Source organism: Microcaecilia unicolor, chromosome 3 (genome assembly GCF_901765095.1).
Source record: "Microcaecilia unicolor chromosome 3, aMicUni1.1, whole genome shotgun sequence".
NCBI lineage: Eukaryota > Metazoa > Chordata > Amphibia > Gymnophiona > Siphonopidae > Microcaecilia > Microcaecilia unicolor.
This window is the reverse complement of record NC_044033.1, coordinates 417,292,747-417,308,271: the sequence shown is the minus strand read 5'-3', so window position 1 is coordinate 417,308,271 and position 15,525 is coordinate 417,292,747. Positions and strand designations below refer to the sequence as shown.

General features: G+C 39.3%; 1 protein-coding gene across 1 annotated transcript in view; it reads right to left on the bottom strand.

The window, feature by feature from the left end:
- The window catches only part of LDAH (lipid droplet associated hydrolase), a 225,636-nt gene that overhangs the window by 197,845 nt on the left and 12,266 nt on the right, over positions 1-15,525 (bottom strand). The window contains 1 exon segment of the mRNA XM_030198811.1: positions 14,540-14,695. Coding sequence (XP_030054671.1) covers positions 14,540-14,687 — 148 coding nt within the window. The 5' untranslated portion in view covers positions 14,688-14,695.

Genomic DNA, 15,525 nt, shown 5'->3' with positions numbered 1-15,525 from the left:
CGTCTATGTCACGCGAGACGGGGTAAGGGGCGAGACAGACTGTATTTTCGAAAAAAACGGCTGAGGCCCATCTTTTTTTTGATAATACAGTTTGTGCCCGGCAAATGCGTCAGATTTGTGCGGATTTGAGCTGGGCGGGTTTCGTTTTTCAGCGATAATGGAAACGAAGGCACCCAGCTCAAAACAAACAAATCCAAGGCATTGGGCCATGGGAGGGGCCAAGATTTGTAGTTGCACTGGTCCCCCCTCACATGCCAGGACACCAACCGTGCACCCTAGGGGGCACTTGCAACAATTAGAAAAAAAAAAATTAAATACCTCCCAAGTCCATAGCTCCCATCCCTTAGGTGCTGAGCCCTCAAATCCCCCCCAAAACCCACTCCCCCACACACTCTACACCAATACCATAGCAGTTATGGGTGAAGGGGCAACCTACATGTGGGTACAGTGGGTTTTGGGGGTGGTCTGGAGGGCTCCCATTTACTAGCACAAGTGTAACAGGTAGGGGGAGGATGGGCCTGGGTCAACCTGGGTGAAGTGCACTGCACCCACTAACAACTGCTCAGGGACCTGCATACTGCTGTGATGGAGCTGGTATGACATTTAAGGCTTGCATACAGGCTGGCAAAAAAGTTGTTAAAGTTCTTTGTTTTTGGTGGGAGGGGGTTAGTGACCACTGGGGGAGTCAGAAGTGGTCATCCCCGATTCCCTTCGGTGGTCATCTGGTCATTTAGGGCACTTTTTTGGGACTTGTTGTGGAAAAAAAGGGTCAAAAAATTCGCGGTAAAAATGCCTTTCTTTTTTCGATTATCGGCTGAAGGCGCCCATCTTCCTCAGCCAAAAAACACACCCCAGTCTCGCCTTCACCATGCCTCCGACACGCCCCCGTCAACTTTGCCCGTTTCCGCGACAGATTGCAGTTGAAGACGCCCAAATTGGCTTTCGATTATACCGATTTGGGTGCCTTTGCGAGATGGGCGCCTATCTCCCGATTGGGTCAAAATAAGGGCGCCCAAAATTTTCGAAAATAAGGCGGAAGCGCTTCTACAGCTTAAGGAGAGGCAACGACGGAGATGATAAGTGCCTTCTTTCATACATTATAGTGCTAAAAGACCTAAATGGGTCTATTTTTTCAGTCTTCTTTGAGGACTCTGTGAAACATTTAAGGTATTAGCTTGATATACACAACTTGATTAATTTTAAGACACGTTGTTTGAGTTATTCACTGTGATTTGATTAGAGCACTTATGTGGTTTTAGCAAAAATTTGGCATTGGTATAAAAAACACGGAGGGATTCAGTAATTGAGTATTGTTCAACCACCCGTAGAGATTGTAAAATTCATTACTATGTCTCATTTGGGTGAGTTAATACTCTGAGAATCCTCCATTTATCTCTTAAGAAAATCGTTTTTTCTGACCAAGAAATTTCTCTTTCTGATCAGAAGTGATATCAAGTTGATACCTCATTAGATGTATCCACGTTTGTAGACTCTGGTTCGTGTCTTGGTGGTGGAATAGTTACCGAGCATCGACATTTTGGGATCATTTTTTGTTCAAGTGGTAATTTGCAGGCCATTAGTTTACTACACCAGGAATGAAAGCTTTTCTTTTTAAAGGATGTGCATTAGAAGCTTACGAAACAAATCTATAAATGGGTGTTATTAATTAAGCACCCTGAGGGAATGTGGTCGGAGACTATTCTATAAGTAAAGTAAGTGACTATTTCCTTTAAAAATTACTAGCATAATTATTAACACCACTTAACACTTAGGTGCTCACAAGTGTGGAAGGAATGCACTCAACTGTTACCTGGTATGAGCCCCAAATACGTCACACACACCCACCCCCCCCCCCCAGTTCTCCCCATTGCAAATACATGCCAAATGTATTGAGTGGGTGTTTGTAGACTAGCATTTAGGTGCCATGCTAGCATTTATGCATGTAGACATTCAGTTACGCATGTAAATGCTAGCATTCTAAATAATTATGTGTGCAATGCAAACGTAAATGTGAGCACCTAGGTTACTGAGGAGCTCCTTTTACTAAGGTGTGCCCAAAAGCAGCCCGAACTGGTATAAGTGAGTGTTTTGGACATGCATTGGCCCATTTCCTGAGCACGCCTGAAAAAAAAAAGGGATTTTTTTTTATTGTGCCAGAAAATGGACGTGCGGCAACAAAAAACCATCGCGCATCCATTTTTCAGTCTCAGAACAACGCCACCCACTGGCTTAGCGGTAAGGTCTCACGCGCTAACAGTGAACATAGAAATGTTTTCTACTACGTGCTCTGGGGCGCCATGCCAAAATGGAATTAACAGTAGCTGGGCAGTAGTGCCAATTTGACGATCATTGGATGCATGTAGGCCCCTGAATTGCCCCAGTCCACTGAATCTTAGCACAATGCTCTCACACACCACTTACAGCATCAAATCCCAAGGCGGTGAGTCACCCCCTTAAGACTGGAAAGAAGACCATAGCGAATAGCCGTTCAGGAGTGTCAGCTGAATTATGTGCAATTTACAGCTTGGATAACCTGAAGAGAAATATTTTAATACTGGGCAATAATAAAGGATTTCATGCCAACTCTGCTCTAAAGCACGGAATGCATAAATTACTTTAATAAACTATGCATGAGGTTTATGGTTTTTCTTTTTTGTACATGCTACAGTATTTTGCTGTCACACAGCTTCAGTCCCTTTCAGAGAAAAGCAAAGCAGATGTAGGAAATGCTCCTTTACTGATGTGCCCGCCATCCAAGGGCAAGATGCTAGAAACACTAGCTAGATTTCAACGGCAACTCGGCTTCATTTATATAAGTTCTGAAAACACTATGCAGTGAAGTTCCACAGGAAGCAATAAGGGAGAAGGCAGCACCCAATCACAGAAGAGAAAACCTTGCTGAACTTAAAAAAAAAACTACAGTTACCAAATTGCAAGAACAGAAGTTCAGCGTGTTCCCAAAAAAAAAAAATACTGAAACAAGATTTCTCCATTTGCTCAAATTTTATTTTACATCAGTGACAGCTCTCCATTAAGGGTACCAGCACTGACACTTCAAACACAGTAAACCCTTTCTTTACAGAGACCATGAAATACCCAACACCTGCACAGCTTTCATGACTTCATAATATACAACAGAATTAAAAAAATCAACAGGGGCATTGGAAAATGAAGCTTCATCTGCTTCACAGAAACGTTCCAGCTATACGTCATCTATTTGGCACAATTCTGCATGAGGTATCCCCAATAGTTATAACCTCATACATGGGGGCTCAGATGTATATGCCCCTGCCAGTACCTACATACTTGCATACCACTCCATCACCCACACAAAGGATAATTGGAAGTCCAACTCACTCCCTGGTTTCTAAGCTCTGTATGGAACTACTACACGTTATCAGATACATCACTAGCCTTGACAAGTACAAACACACACATCTGGAGACATAATAGTAAGTACTGTCATCTATTCTTCCTGTCTCTTTCCAGACTGCTAGTTATTGTCACTAGAGAAAGTGGGTCTTTTCGGCTGCGTCAAATGAGTCAACACAGATGTGATCTTTTTAAATGTCTTTAATATGCCATCCTAGCAGTGGACAGTGGATAGTAAAAATTATAAGCATAACACACTCATACTTACTGCCTAAGACAGTTAACAGCACATCAGGCAGAGCCTGCCCACCTTCCTACAGCTGCTCACCCCAGACCAGTGTCTTAATATCAAGAATTACCCTTGTCAATTGTTCTGCCCATTCTAATATCTTTTATGCTCCATCTAAACATTGTGTACTTGAGCTTGAGGATTGCACACATTTGTTGACTACAACCTTGAACTTTCTGATGATGTGGTCTAAGCACAGAAACAGGGTACTGTACCATCTAGGTACAAAGAGGACCAGGTAATGGGATCAGACTGCCTTACTGGTTACTGAAGGAATCAAAGGGCTGAGGGTACAAGAGATCAACTGAAAGGCAGCCACCCAGCATTGCACTTCCACATGTCTGTTCTTGTTCATCATGGATCCTTGTGTGTGGCTGCACATATAAATCCATTTTCACGTACTGACTGTTCTATTATACTAGTGTAGTAGGTACTGGCTTTTACATGCTGTTCTGGCAATTTTATAACTTGGTGCCTAATGTTAGGTGCTGCAAATGCACCAATGTCATAGAATACAAGTGCTTACGAACATGATTGGCACCAAAAAGCACAAATTACGTGTGTTAAGTGCTAGGCACTATTCTATAGCGAAATGCCCAAGTTGCTTACTCCAGATTCTATATATGGTACTCAATTTGGGGTGCCAAAATTTGTACGAGCTGCCGAGATACGCATGCAAATTAATTGGCTAACGAGCTCTTAACCATCAATCATTGGTGACAACAACCAATACTGAAGTTAATTGGCATTCATTAAAATTTGGGCACACATCTGGTTGTGTACTATTCTATAAGGCAAGGCGCCTAAGTCCCACAGTTCAATGGTCATGGGAGGAGCATGGTTCTGCCAGAGGCATTCTAAAAATTTACGTGTGTAGTTATAGAATCCTGGGTAAGCGCAGCCTAACTTGAGTGCCAGCTTTACACCATGTTTCAGCAGGTGTAAATCTATCACCCAAACTTAGGAGCGGGAATAGGTGATGGGCACTATCTATAAAGAGTGGGCACCATTTATAGAATAGCGCTTAGCATTGATTTTTTTTTCAGCACTGTTTATAGGATTCCTCCCACAGTGTGCAACTGCAAGGGGTACACCCATACAGGGAGCATGGGCAAGCCATGAGTGTGTCAACCAGTAACATGCGCAACTCATAGAATACTATCAGATAAATATTCCTTAATTGTTACTTCGAAAGGAGTGAAACCTGTGAAAACTGGGACTGCTTTAATCAGTGGGATTTGAAGTAGAGACTTGAGTATATGCATCGTTTAATAATTTCTGGTTTTAAAAGAGAGAGAATGTGATCAGATGTATTATTTCTAACTAAAACCTGGATAATAAGTATGTTCTCAATGAAATGAACACTGACTATACACCGTATTTGGTCTTGAGGAAGCCAACCAGATGATCAATGTGGAATAAATGAATTAGATGAGTAATATCTGGGGATAATCAGGTTAATACATGTTTTCCTTTTTCTGTTTACTGTTTAATTGATCTACTTGTCTATTTCACTCTCCTATTTTTTCTTCATTTGTGGTCTTTATAAAGAGAAAGACTGGTATAATCCATATATCTAGTTGGGATTGTTTTCTATATTGTATTAATGTGCAATCATCTCTAATATACTGTTTGCAAGTGACCCTTGTAAAATGGAAATTATAAATAAATGATTTAAAAACTAGCAGATATATGTGCTCCATGGTGCACTTAGGCATGCCGATGATATATGTGGATGCGCCTAAATGCTGGCACATTAATGACAATTTACGTTAGTATTCTATAATGGAATCTTGGTGCAAAGATGCTGTTATAGCATTGGTGCTCAGTACATGGCACTGCGGTGCCAAACTTATGGTGCCCAGTTACAGAACTGGCCCGTCATCCAGATTCTATATATGCGACTTGAGTTGTGCATGCCAATCAAGTCGTATTCTGATTAGCGCGCACAACTTAATTAACTTAAGTCAGACAGTTCCAATAATTGTCACAAGCAATTATTGACACTAATTGGCATTAATTAAAATTTATGCGCACAACGTTTTAACATATTCTGCAAAGTGATGGCGTGTAGTTCTAAGATGCAGAATAAAAAAGGGTGTGTGGCCATGGGCCGTGGAATGGGTGTTTCTAAAAACTGTGTTTGCTGTTGCAGAATACACCCGTTCATGCCTAACTTAGGCATAGGGATTTGCACCAATTTTACTTAGTGTTAAATGCCCGCGACTAAATTTAGTTATGTAGACAGGCGCTAGGCATATTCTATAAAACCACGTCTAACTTTAAGCGTAGTTTATAATAATGTCTATGCGTATATTTTCAGGTGCCAATTTTTAAGGCACCATAATAGAATCTAGCCTTGTATGCCTGGTGTGTTTGCACATGTGTCTAATGGATGAACATTTTCCCTAGAATTTATCTTGAGTAAAAAAATATGGCTGCTTCTTTGTGGAGCACTAGAGTTGCTGTCTTGTATTGCACTTGCTATGTTCTGTGTAATCTACACGTCCTTCCTATGTTGCTTTCTCGCTCTTTCAGACCCACGATAACAAGTTAATCATTTGTTGCCAAGACCAGCTAAAGGTGGGACTAGTGACCCCATAAAAGGAGGAACTTGCCACTCCTATATCCTAAAAGAAGGTCGCCAAGGTGTTAGCAGTTTGTGGTGGGAGGCACTCGTGAAAAGAACAATAAAAAAAAAGACTGATCGGTTTATTTTCAAAGCTGCATGTCAGTTTGATATTTCAATCACAACTGAATATATTTATTCACTGCTGACGGCTGGCCATTATCAAAATAGCAGCAATATTCAGCTACTATGAGCCAGATTCTATATATGGCGCTTAAAAAATCCACACAGAAAACATTTCCGCCTAAGCATATTCTATATGCGGCTCCGAGATTTAGGCACAGTATATAGAATACACTTAGTCGATATAAAACGTTTTCAATAGCATTTTTATATTGCATTTAATGGCATTTATCTGCTATGCGGTGTTACCCATTAGTCCAAGCCGCAAAGCAGATAAGTGCCTGGTGATTTCTATAAGAATGCTAAGAATAAAAAAAAATAAGAAAGAAAAATAATACAAAAAGTAAGAAGGCACAAATTGGAGAGGTTTTTGTGACTCGTGAGGATGCTCGCCAGCAGGTTTACATCAAGAAAAGGTAATTTTCAAAAGTAAACGCTGAGCAACACGATACCCACTATTAAATGAAAACTAGTGGCTATCTAGTGTCTGAAGTCTTTTCCTCTCCACATATATATTTTGGCGGTAGAAAGAAAGTCTTATTTGCAAGTAGTGGCGTTTGAATAGTAATCTAATGAGAAATCAGAAGTGCTTGTACCAATAATTTAAATTGGTCTTGTTTCAAAATAACTACGAACACATCGTAACTTCCTCATTAAAGAAAATATTTCTTAACTAATGAAGAAACCTGGTTGTCCAACGATAATAGCACTCACTATCAACTAGAATTCCTAATATTTTAATAACTGGAGAAAATTCAAAAGAATCTTGATTAATATAATTTGTCTTGGGAATATTTGTTGGTTTAGTACCTTTTGCATCTTTGTTTTACAAACTTAATTATGATTCAATCTTCTTCTCTATCTACCCTTAAGAACAGCTGAATCCAGGTCAATTCACAAATCTTATATTGTTTTTACAATGCCAATGTTATAGCAGTACTTATGTACTTTATAATCTGTTTGTGTAATTTTTAATATGTATCATTCATTTAATTGTTTGTTATGTAAGCCACATTGAACCTGAGTCACTCTTGGCTAATGTGGGGTAAAAATGTCATAAATAAATAAATAAGAATGTAAACATTTTATTTTCTATATTGAATTTCAATTTGTGACATAAATCCAATGTCCTAATAATGATAAACAACGTTGGATCAGCAAGGAATCTATCTCCAATACTGAATTAAATGGGAGCAAAACTGAAATATTGTCTGCAACATTTTTTACTTTGCAGCAAGAAACCTAAATAGCGTAAACAAAAAACATAAAAAATGTTCAGGTACAAGATAAGGGCAAATCTAGAACCTAGGCAATCATGTTTATGTGTGCATTATATACAAACTAGTAAAAAAGACCCGTTTCTCAAACAAATGAAGCGGGCGCTAGCAAGGTTATCATGTAATGGTGGTTATGTTTTTAAGGGAAACCGTTAGGAGAGGGAGAGAGAGAGAGGAGAGTGTGCCCGCCTCATACAGTAGCTGACAGCAGGACGGACCATGCTGACACCAGAAAACCTTTGCTCTCAGTATCTCTATTATCAGAACAGTTCTGTTACAACCTGTTATCTTCCCCTTCTCCTCTTTGCTTGTTCAACTTCAGAAACCAAAACCTACTTCCCCTCCCTCTTTACCTTGGAGGCTGGCTGATGTCAGCCTCTTAAAGATGTTACAAATCCCCAGATGTGCAAATTATTATATAGGAAAATGTTTAGAATACTACATTTATACATGTAAGTGGTAATACTGCACCTAACTGCTATTCTGCAAATACCTGCTTAACTTACTTGCATATTTTCAAAGCACTTAGCCTTACAAAGTTAAATTAGCCCCCATATGGTGTATATTTTCAAGGGGGCCTTCACTTACATAAGTACAACCCTGCACTAACACCAGCTCTATGGGAGGCACGTGTGCATTCCTAAAGTTTGGGTGCTTGATAGCTGGTTCCACTAGTATTCTGTAGTAGAACCTGGACACTAGGCTCCTACCTCATGTCCTCAAAGTTCCTAAATGGAGGCACCCAGTTATATAATAGCTCTCTATCCAAAAAAGCTTAAAAAGTGACTTGCCCCAAAATCACAAGGAATGTCAATGGCAGAGGTGGGATTTGAACCCTGTCTACTGCTTCCTTAGCCCATTGCTCTAGCCACTTATGCTAAGACTATTATATAATAGCTAGAGTCTGCCAAAGCACTTTTTTTTTAAAGTAATGACACAGAAAATGGTACTGCAACTTTAAAGGTGGTAAGAAACCTAACAAAATTATCTTTAATATCTTGTCCAGAAAGTACTTTCATATTCTATGTAAATGGAATATAAGAAACTAAAAATAGGACTGAAAATTGCACAGTTTTCATGATTTTCCAAGGAAAAGAAAATACACCCTTCTCATTAACGGGAGCCCCAAACAAACAAGCAATACCAACTTTTATGAAACAAAAAAATATTATATCGATGGCAAACATTGCACTTAAGCCAATTCAAAAAAGCGGTCTCACCATCCGAATCCTGCGTTAAGATCCATCGTATATCCAAAAGATCTTTAAAATATGAAATCTCAAAGCTCTCAAAGAGGCACACTTTCTCCATTCTTTTCAATAAGAGACAAGTATTATCACTCAATGTATAGTAAGAAAGCCAAAACAGTAAAAAATAATCTCCACCCAGCCAATTTGTGGAGAAAAAAACAATTGGCTATTTCTTTCAATACAGAATAAAGGGCAAAATATATGTACAGAGCCAGAAAGCACAGCATTGATTGAAAAACCTGAGTTCATAATACTATAAATACTTTTTCTTTTAATTGAAACTAGACACGTGAAAGGCATTAAGTCTCAACAAACCTATCTGAGTGGTCTCTTGAGAGCATCAGGATTATCTTCACATACTGGACTCAATGTCTTAAGGGTCATAAGTCCCACACTTATCCAGAATGTCTCATGGGTCCCCACTTTTTCAAGGTTCTGATGTTACTGATTTTAAACAGAAAGCAGTTTCTATGACACAACAGTTTGTAGAACAAGGTTCTCCTCCAAAAGTGATTAAGAAGGCATACAAGAGGGCGCTGTATGTCAATACAGATTTGCTGTTATAACCTTTAAATAAAGACACAGATTCAAAACTGTTGCATGTTCTTCCATATTCAGACAATGTATTAAAAATCAAGTGCATCATTAAAACTTACTGCATGTACAACAATTTACACATGGGTGTTTCAAGAAGAAACAATTTTGCTTTTTCACAAGGACGAAATCTTAAGAGAAAAAGTAACCAGATCAAATTTTATCACCCAAAGCGCTGGAGATGTCAATGGAATGGAGAGTCACATTTGTGGTCACTGTGTAATTTGTCAACATGTTATCATTACCCAGTCTGTACAACAGCCGACCACCAATCAAGTATTCAAACTTAGATCTAGTACTGACTGCTCCATGAGATGGGTGGTTTAATTGATCTAATGTCCTTGCCCCAAGTTAGACATGGGCCATACACAAGAATTATTTGGGTTCCCATTATTGAACATCGAAGTCATATTTGCAGTAGAGTTATGGAAGCTCTTCTTGCTCAACACTGGATAACACAATGTCATAAATTGGAAGATTTGAAATTTGTAGTACTTGAAGCTTTTTATTCTGTATTTACTGTAGCAAGTAGACTGTTGCCTTTTTATCTTTTTGGTACTTGAAGCACCTAATTTTTTGAGAGGTGATGACCAAGCCTGGCAACTTTAGCGACTGGAGCAAAATGGAGTTATGATTGGAATACCATAGAGCCATACAGTTTGAATCGTGAAGAATGATGGGCTTGTTGTAATATTTTTTGTAACTATTTTGGAGATAGCTTTGAATGGCGGCTTAGGACAAAGCATTGATTTTCAGTGGATTTCTCCGACTGGACTTATTCCACTAATCAATACAATCAGGTAAGTGATGTGCCTCTGAAGGATTTTAAACTGAGGGCAGCACTCACTTCCAGCATTTGGGTTTGGCGTCCTCCATGAAAGGGTTTAAAATAGAACTGTGAGTTATTGTCTTCTGTTCTTTCCTGCTTCAATGATTCGATTTTAAAGGTTTATGTTTGAATTCAGTAGATTGTTCTTTGAATCTAATTGTGTTTTGTGCTCACAGGGACAGACACAGGTACATTAAAATCTGTTCTCAATTGAAAAAAAAATGGGGACCCATGAGACTGATCAAGGTAAATAAAGTTTGATTATTTCACATAATGCATAAGAATTTTGATAAACTTTGGTGCTCATTTCAAAGCACCTAGACTTACAAAGTTGCATGGGTTACTATGGAACTTGTAAATCATAGTGCTTTGAAAATGAGACCCCTGTAGCGTGCAATGATTATATTCTACTGAACATGAGAAGACCCTGATGGTCAGTAAAAGTCCTTCACAAATATTGATGAGTACACTATTACCATTATTATTTATATGGTTTAAAGTCATCATGATTTGCGTTAAAAATGTGAAATATGGTGATCACTCTGTATATTTTAGGAACAAGCATACTTCTCTGGACTCAAAAATTTGGATAACTGATATCTCTACTGTGAGATGCAGGTCAGGAAAAAAAATAAAATTTCTTCTTAGCACCCCTGAGACTTTAGCTTTAGGGGCATCTTGTATGATACAATTTCCTTGTGAATGTATTCTAATTTATGAAGGTGGTAAATATGTGTTCTTTGAACTTTCTCAATTAAGATATTTTTTTTTTAGATTTTAGGAAGACATTACTTCCCTCACCCGTAACTATCTTGTTTGTCTGTATTATATAGATTGTAAGCTCTTTTGAGCAGGGACTGTCTCTTTGTATCAGGTGTTCAGCGCTGCGTGCGTCTGGTAGCGCTATACAAATGCTAATAATAATAATATAGCTAGCATTTTCTATCTAAATTGTTACGCCACATTATAATACATAAAAGATGCTGTTCTCTGGGCTGGAAGTTTTATTTTATTATTATTTGTTACATTTGTATCCCACATTCCTCAATGTGGCTTACATAGTATCGGAGAAGCAGTGGCGTTCCTAGGGTGGCTGACACCCGGGGCGGATCGCCGATGCACCCCCCCCCCCCCCCCGGGGTGCAGCACGACCCCCCCCACCCCCGGTGTAAGGGACACCCCCCCCCCAAGTGCAGCGCGACCCCCCCACCCCCGGCGAAAGGACACACCCCCCCGGGTGCATTTGTACCTGCTGGGGGGGTGCCGCGCGCCCGGTCGGCTTCGCTTGGTCCATGCTCCCTCTGCCCCGGAACAGGAAGTAACCTGTTCTGGGGCAGAGGGAGCACGGAACGAGCGGAGCAGACAGGCACGCGGCACCCCCCAGCGGCGTGCACCCGGGGCAGACCGCCCCCCCCCCCCCTTGGTACGCCACTGCAGAGAGGCATTAGCAGTCTCCGGTGTGAACAAATACAAAGTGATATTATGGTAAGATAAAGTTCAGGTGGCACAGCCACATTAGGGAATTGTACAGCAGAAGGGTTGTGTTATGTCCATTACGTCCTTTGGTTTTGTTGTGTCGCAGAGAGCAGGCATTTAGGTTGGGTCGGTGGGGTACGCCTTTTGAAACAGGTAAGTTTTTAGTGTTTTCCGGAAGTTTAGGTGGTCATACGTATTTATTTATTGTTTGGAAAGCACTCCTGTTCCTGAATTTGGGGTACATTTACTAAGGTGCATTAGTGTTTTTAACGTGCCTTTAAATTTAAGGCACGTTAAATGCTAACGCGCCTATACATTTCTACATGCATGCTAGCGTTTTAACGCATGTAAACTATGTACGCGTGTTAAAAATGCTAACGCAAGCAACAAGATAATATGAATCTAACATCTTTCCTCGAATCATCACTAGAAGTCATTACTCAAAGAACATCAGCTGTGGTGACATTTGCCCTGGAAATGGACAGGAACGCTGTTTTGAGACTTTTCTTTAGGAATATTGATTCAATGTTTTTAGGATCAAAAATTAGGATATATCCGGATTTATCTAAAGAACACAGAAGCGGAGGAAAGCCTTTTTGGCACTCCGTCAGAGATCTGTAGTAATTGGAGCTAATTTCATACTTAAATTCCTTGTGTTTGCCGTATAATATTTCAGTCTAAGAATTTTCAGTTTTTTGATCCTAAGTAACTAGAAGAGTTTTGATTTCAAAAGGAGGAGTGATTGCAAATGTGGTGGTTTAAGTAACAAAAAGCACACTGTTAGAGATAATTGTGAGAAAGCGAGTAGGTCAAAGTGAATCCCGTGTAGAAACACTTACTTGAATAATTTTCTTAATTATTTTTTTTCTTTCCTTTTTGGATTCATAATTACTAATCTATTTTAAGGTTGATAGATTGATTTGTGATTTCCACCTATGTAACTAGGTTTATATGTTTTTTCTTCTTCTTTACAGTATTTGTATTACAATTACCATATTAATTCTGTATTGAATAATATATAAATTAATAAAAGATAATTTTTTTTAAAATGCTAACGCTCCCATAGTGCCGCTTAGTAAACATAGATGTTTGTGTTTTCTCCACCCCCAACTGTGTTTATTGTGGAACTTAGGGAAGAATATTATTTTGGTTTTCACATTGGGACATTTTTCTCTATTGTTTCTTTATAATTATTAATTTCTTTTGCTTTTTAGGTAAGTACTTAACTCAGGGGTCCTTTTACTAGGCACACTAATAAGACAAGATGCCCACAGGAACATAATGGGTGTCTAAATCATTAACATGCTTTAGTAAAAGGACCCCTCAAATTTAAAAGTAATGAAAAAAAGTTAAAAAAAAAAAAAAAGAAAAAGAAACTTGGCACAAGACAATACACACTATTGAATTTAATGTAAAATGTATTAACATACCATGAGGCTCATTTTCAAAACAACCCCCCCACCAAAGAAAAGTCATAAGTTGGCAGAAGGACATTTTTCTCTCAAAAACGTCTAAGTTGTGATTTTCAACACTGATTTTTGACATTTCGCTCCACAGTCTGTCCAAATTTCAAGGGGGTGGGAAATGGGCAGCACCAAATATAGACATTTTTCTGCAATAATAGAACAAATGAAAACATCTACTGCCAAAGTTAAGATAATTTGGCTAGACCTGTTTCAAAAACAATTAAGTGACAAAAGGTGGCCAAATAACAACTGGAGGGATTACTCCTTACTCCCCCAGTGGTCATTGACCCCCTCTAAGCTCCCTAAGATGTGACAGTGACAGTAGATACCAAGCTCTATGACAGCTTCAGATATAATAGCCATTCATATTAAAGCAGCAAGAAGTTCCCAGGAGTAGCCTAGTAGACAGTGCCGTGGACTGTACAGAAGGGGTTCAACACATGTGGTAGAATATGTGAATCTTCCAAAACCCACCATAAACCTACTGTACCTACATATAGGTGACACCTGCAGGCATAAGGGCTATTGTAGTGGTGTACAGTTGGGTACAGTAGGTTTTTGGAGGACTCACCATACAATATAAAGGGGTAGCAGTGCGATGTGCACCTGGGACCTTTTATATGAAGTCCACTGCGGTGCCCCACTGCTCTGCTGGATGCCTGTGTGGTCACTCTACTAATGCCTATGTTTACTAAGGTGCGCAAAAGGCGCGTTAGCGTGGTTAATGTGCATTAACACTAACGCACCCATAGAAATGTATAGGCGCGTTAGCATTTAACGCACCTTACTAAACATACCCCTAAGAATGCTGGCCTCCATACATCCCAGAGGCTTTGATTTTGTATGTTTTTCACCTAGATTTGTTTTTTTTTTTCGAAAATAATACTAAAAGATAAAATGCACTGAGCACAAAAATGTCTAGGAAATGGCCATTTTCAAAACAAAAAGTTTGAAAACGTACATGTTTGCTACTGGATTTCTGGATGTTTTCCTCACAAAACGTCTAAAAATCGGATTTAGACTTCATATTGAAAATACCCCTCCATACCTTCCAATTTACAATTAATCGCTAAAAGTGGTGTACAAAATGCAGTATATATTAGCCAACTCCACCAATCTTTTGTGTACATATGCATGTTTCAATTAAACTTTAATGTTGGTTCCTAAGCATCTGTTCAGAATTTGGTTATTTGCTCATTTTAAAATTGGCATCTCTTTGCTCTTCCTTACTTACCAGGAATAATAAGAAATAACAGATTGGAAGATTTCTCTCTCCAATGGTCTTTCCAGGGCCCAAGCTTTAAGACCTGAGTAGCAGCACCACAACAGTACATAAACTCTTCAGACACAGGGGCGTGCTCCTCTGAGTCAGCTGTACTCATTTTCAAGGCTATGAAATATAAAAACGCAATAAAATAAGTCACAAGTGCAGTACAGCATTGGCTGCCCATAAAATTCATGTATGATTCATCTTACATTTTTGACATGTCATGCTTATTATAACCTCGGTTCATCTTATCATTGCCAAAAGATCACTAAGGGGGTCATTTAATATCAAGCATGTATATAACCCATTAGTAAACAATCCCATAGACATGTTACACAGACTCATTTATGCTACACCAAGGCTTGTAAACTGCTTCTTCCATCACCTAAGAGGTCTTCCCTGGACACACCTCATGTAGATCCTTCACTGGCTCACCCTTGGCCTTCTAAGATCTTAAGTCATCTAATTCCAAAGTACAATGAAATATGTTTATTCTAATTGAACCTAAAGTCTTGACTTTTCAGTACGTTAGAGGAATATCATTAGCAAATAGAAAGAGTAAAATAAAACTTGGGAAGAAAAGCAGTTATTGTTGGGTTTATTGGCTATTGTCAGAACAAAAATACTATCAGCCTTATTTTCAAAAGCGATGGGCGCCCAGATTTCGACCCAAATTGGGAGATAGGTGCCCATCTCGCAAAGGCGCCCAAATCGGTATAATCGAAAGCCGATTTTGGGCGTCTTCAACTGCAATCTGTCGCGGAAACGGGCAAAGTTGACGGGGGGGGGGGTGTCGGAGGCATGGTGAAGGTGGGACTGGGGGCGTGTTTATCGGCCGAGGAGAGATGGGCGCCTTCGGCCGATAATGGAAAAAAGAAAGGTGTTTTTAGCGCGAATTTGGGTCATTTTTATTAAACCCTTTATTTCATGAACAAGTCCCCAAAAAAAGTGCC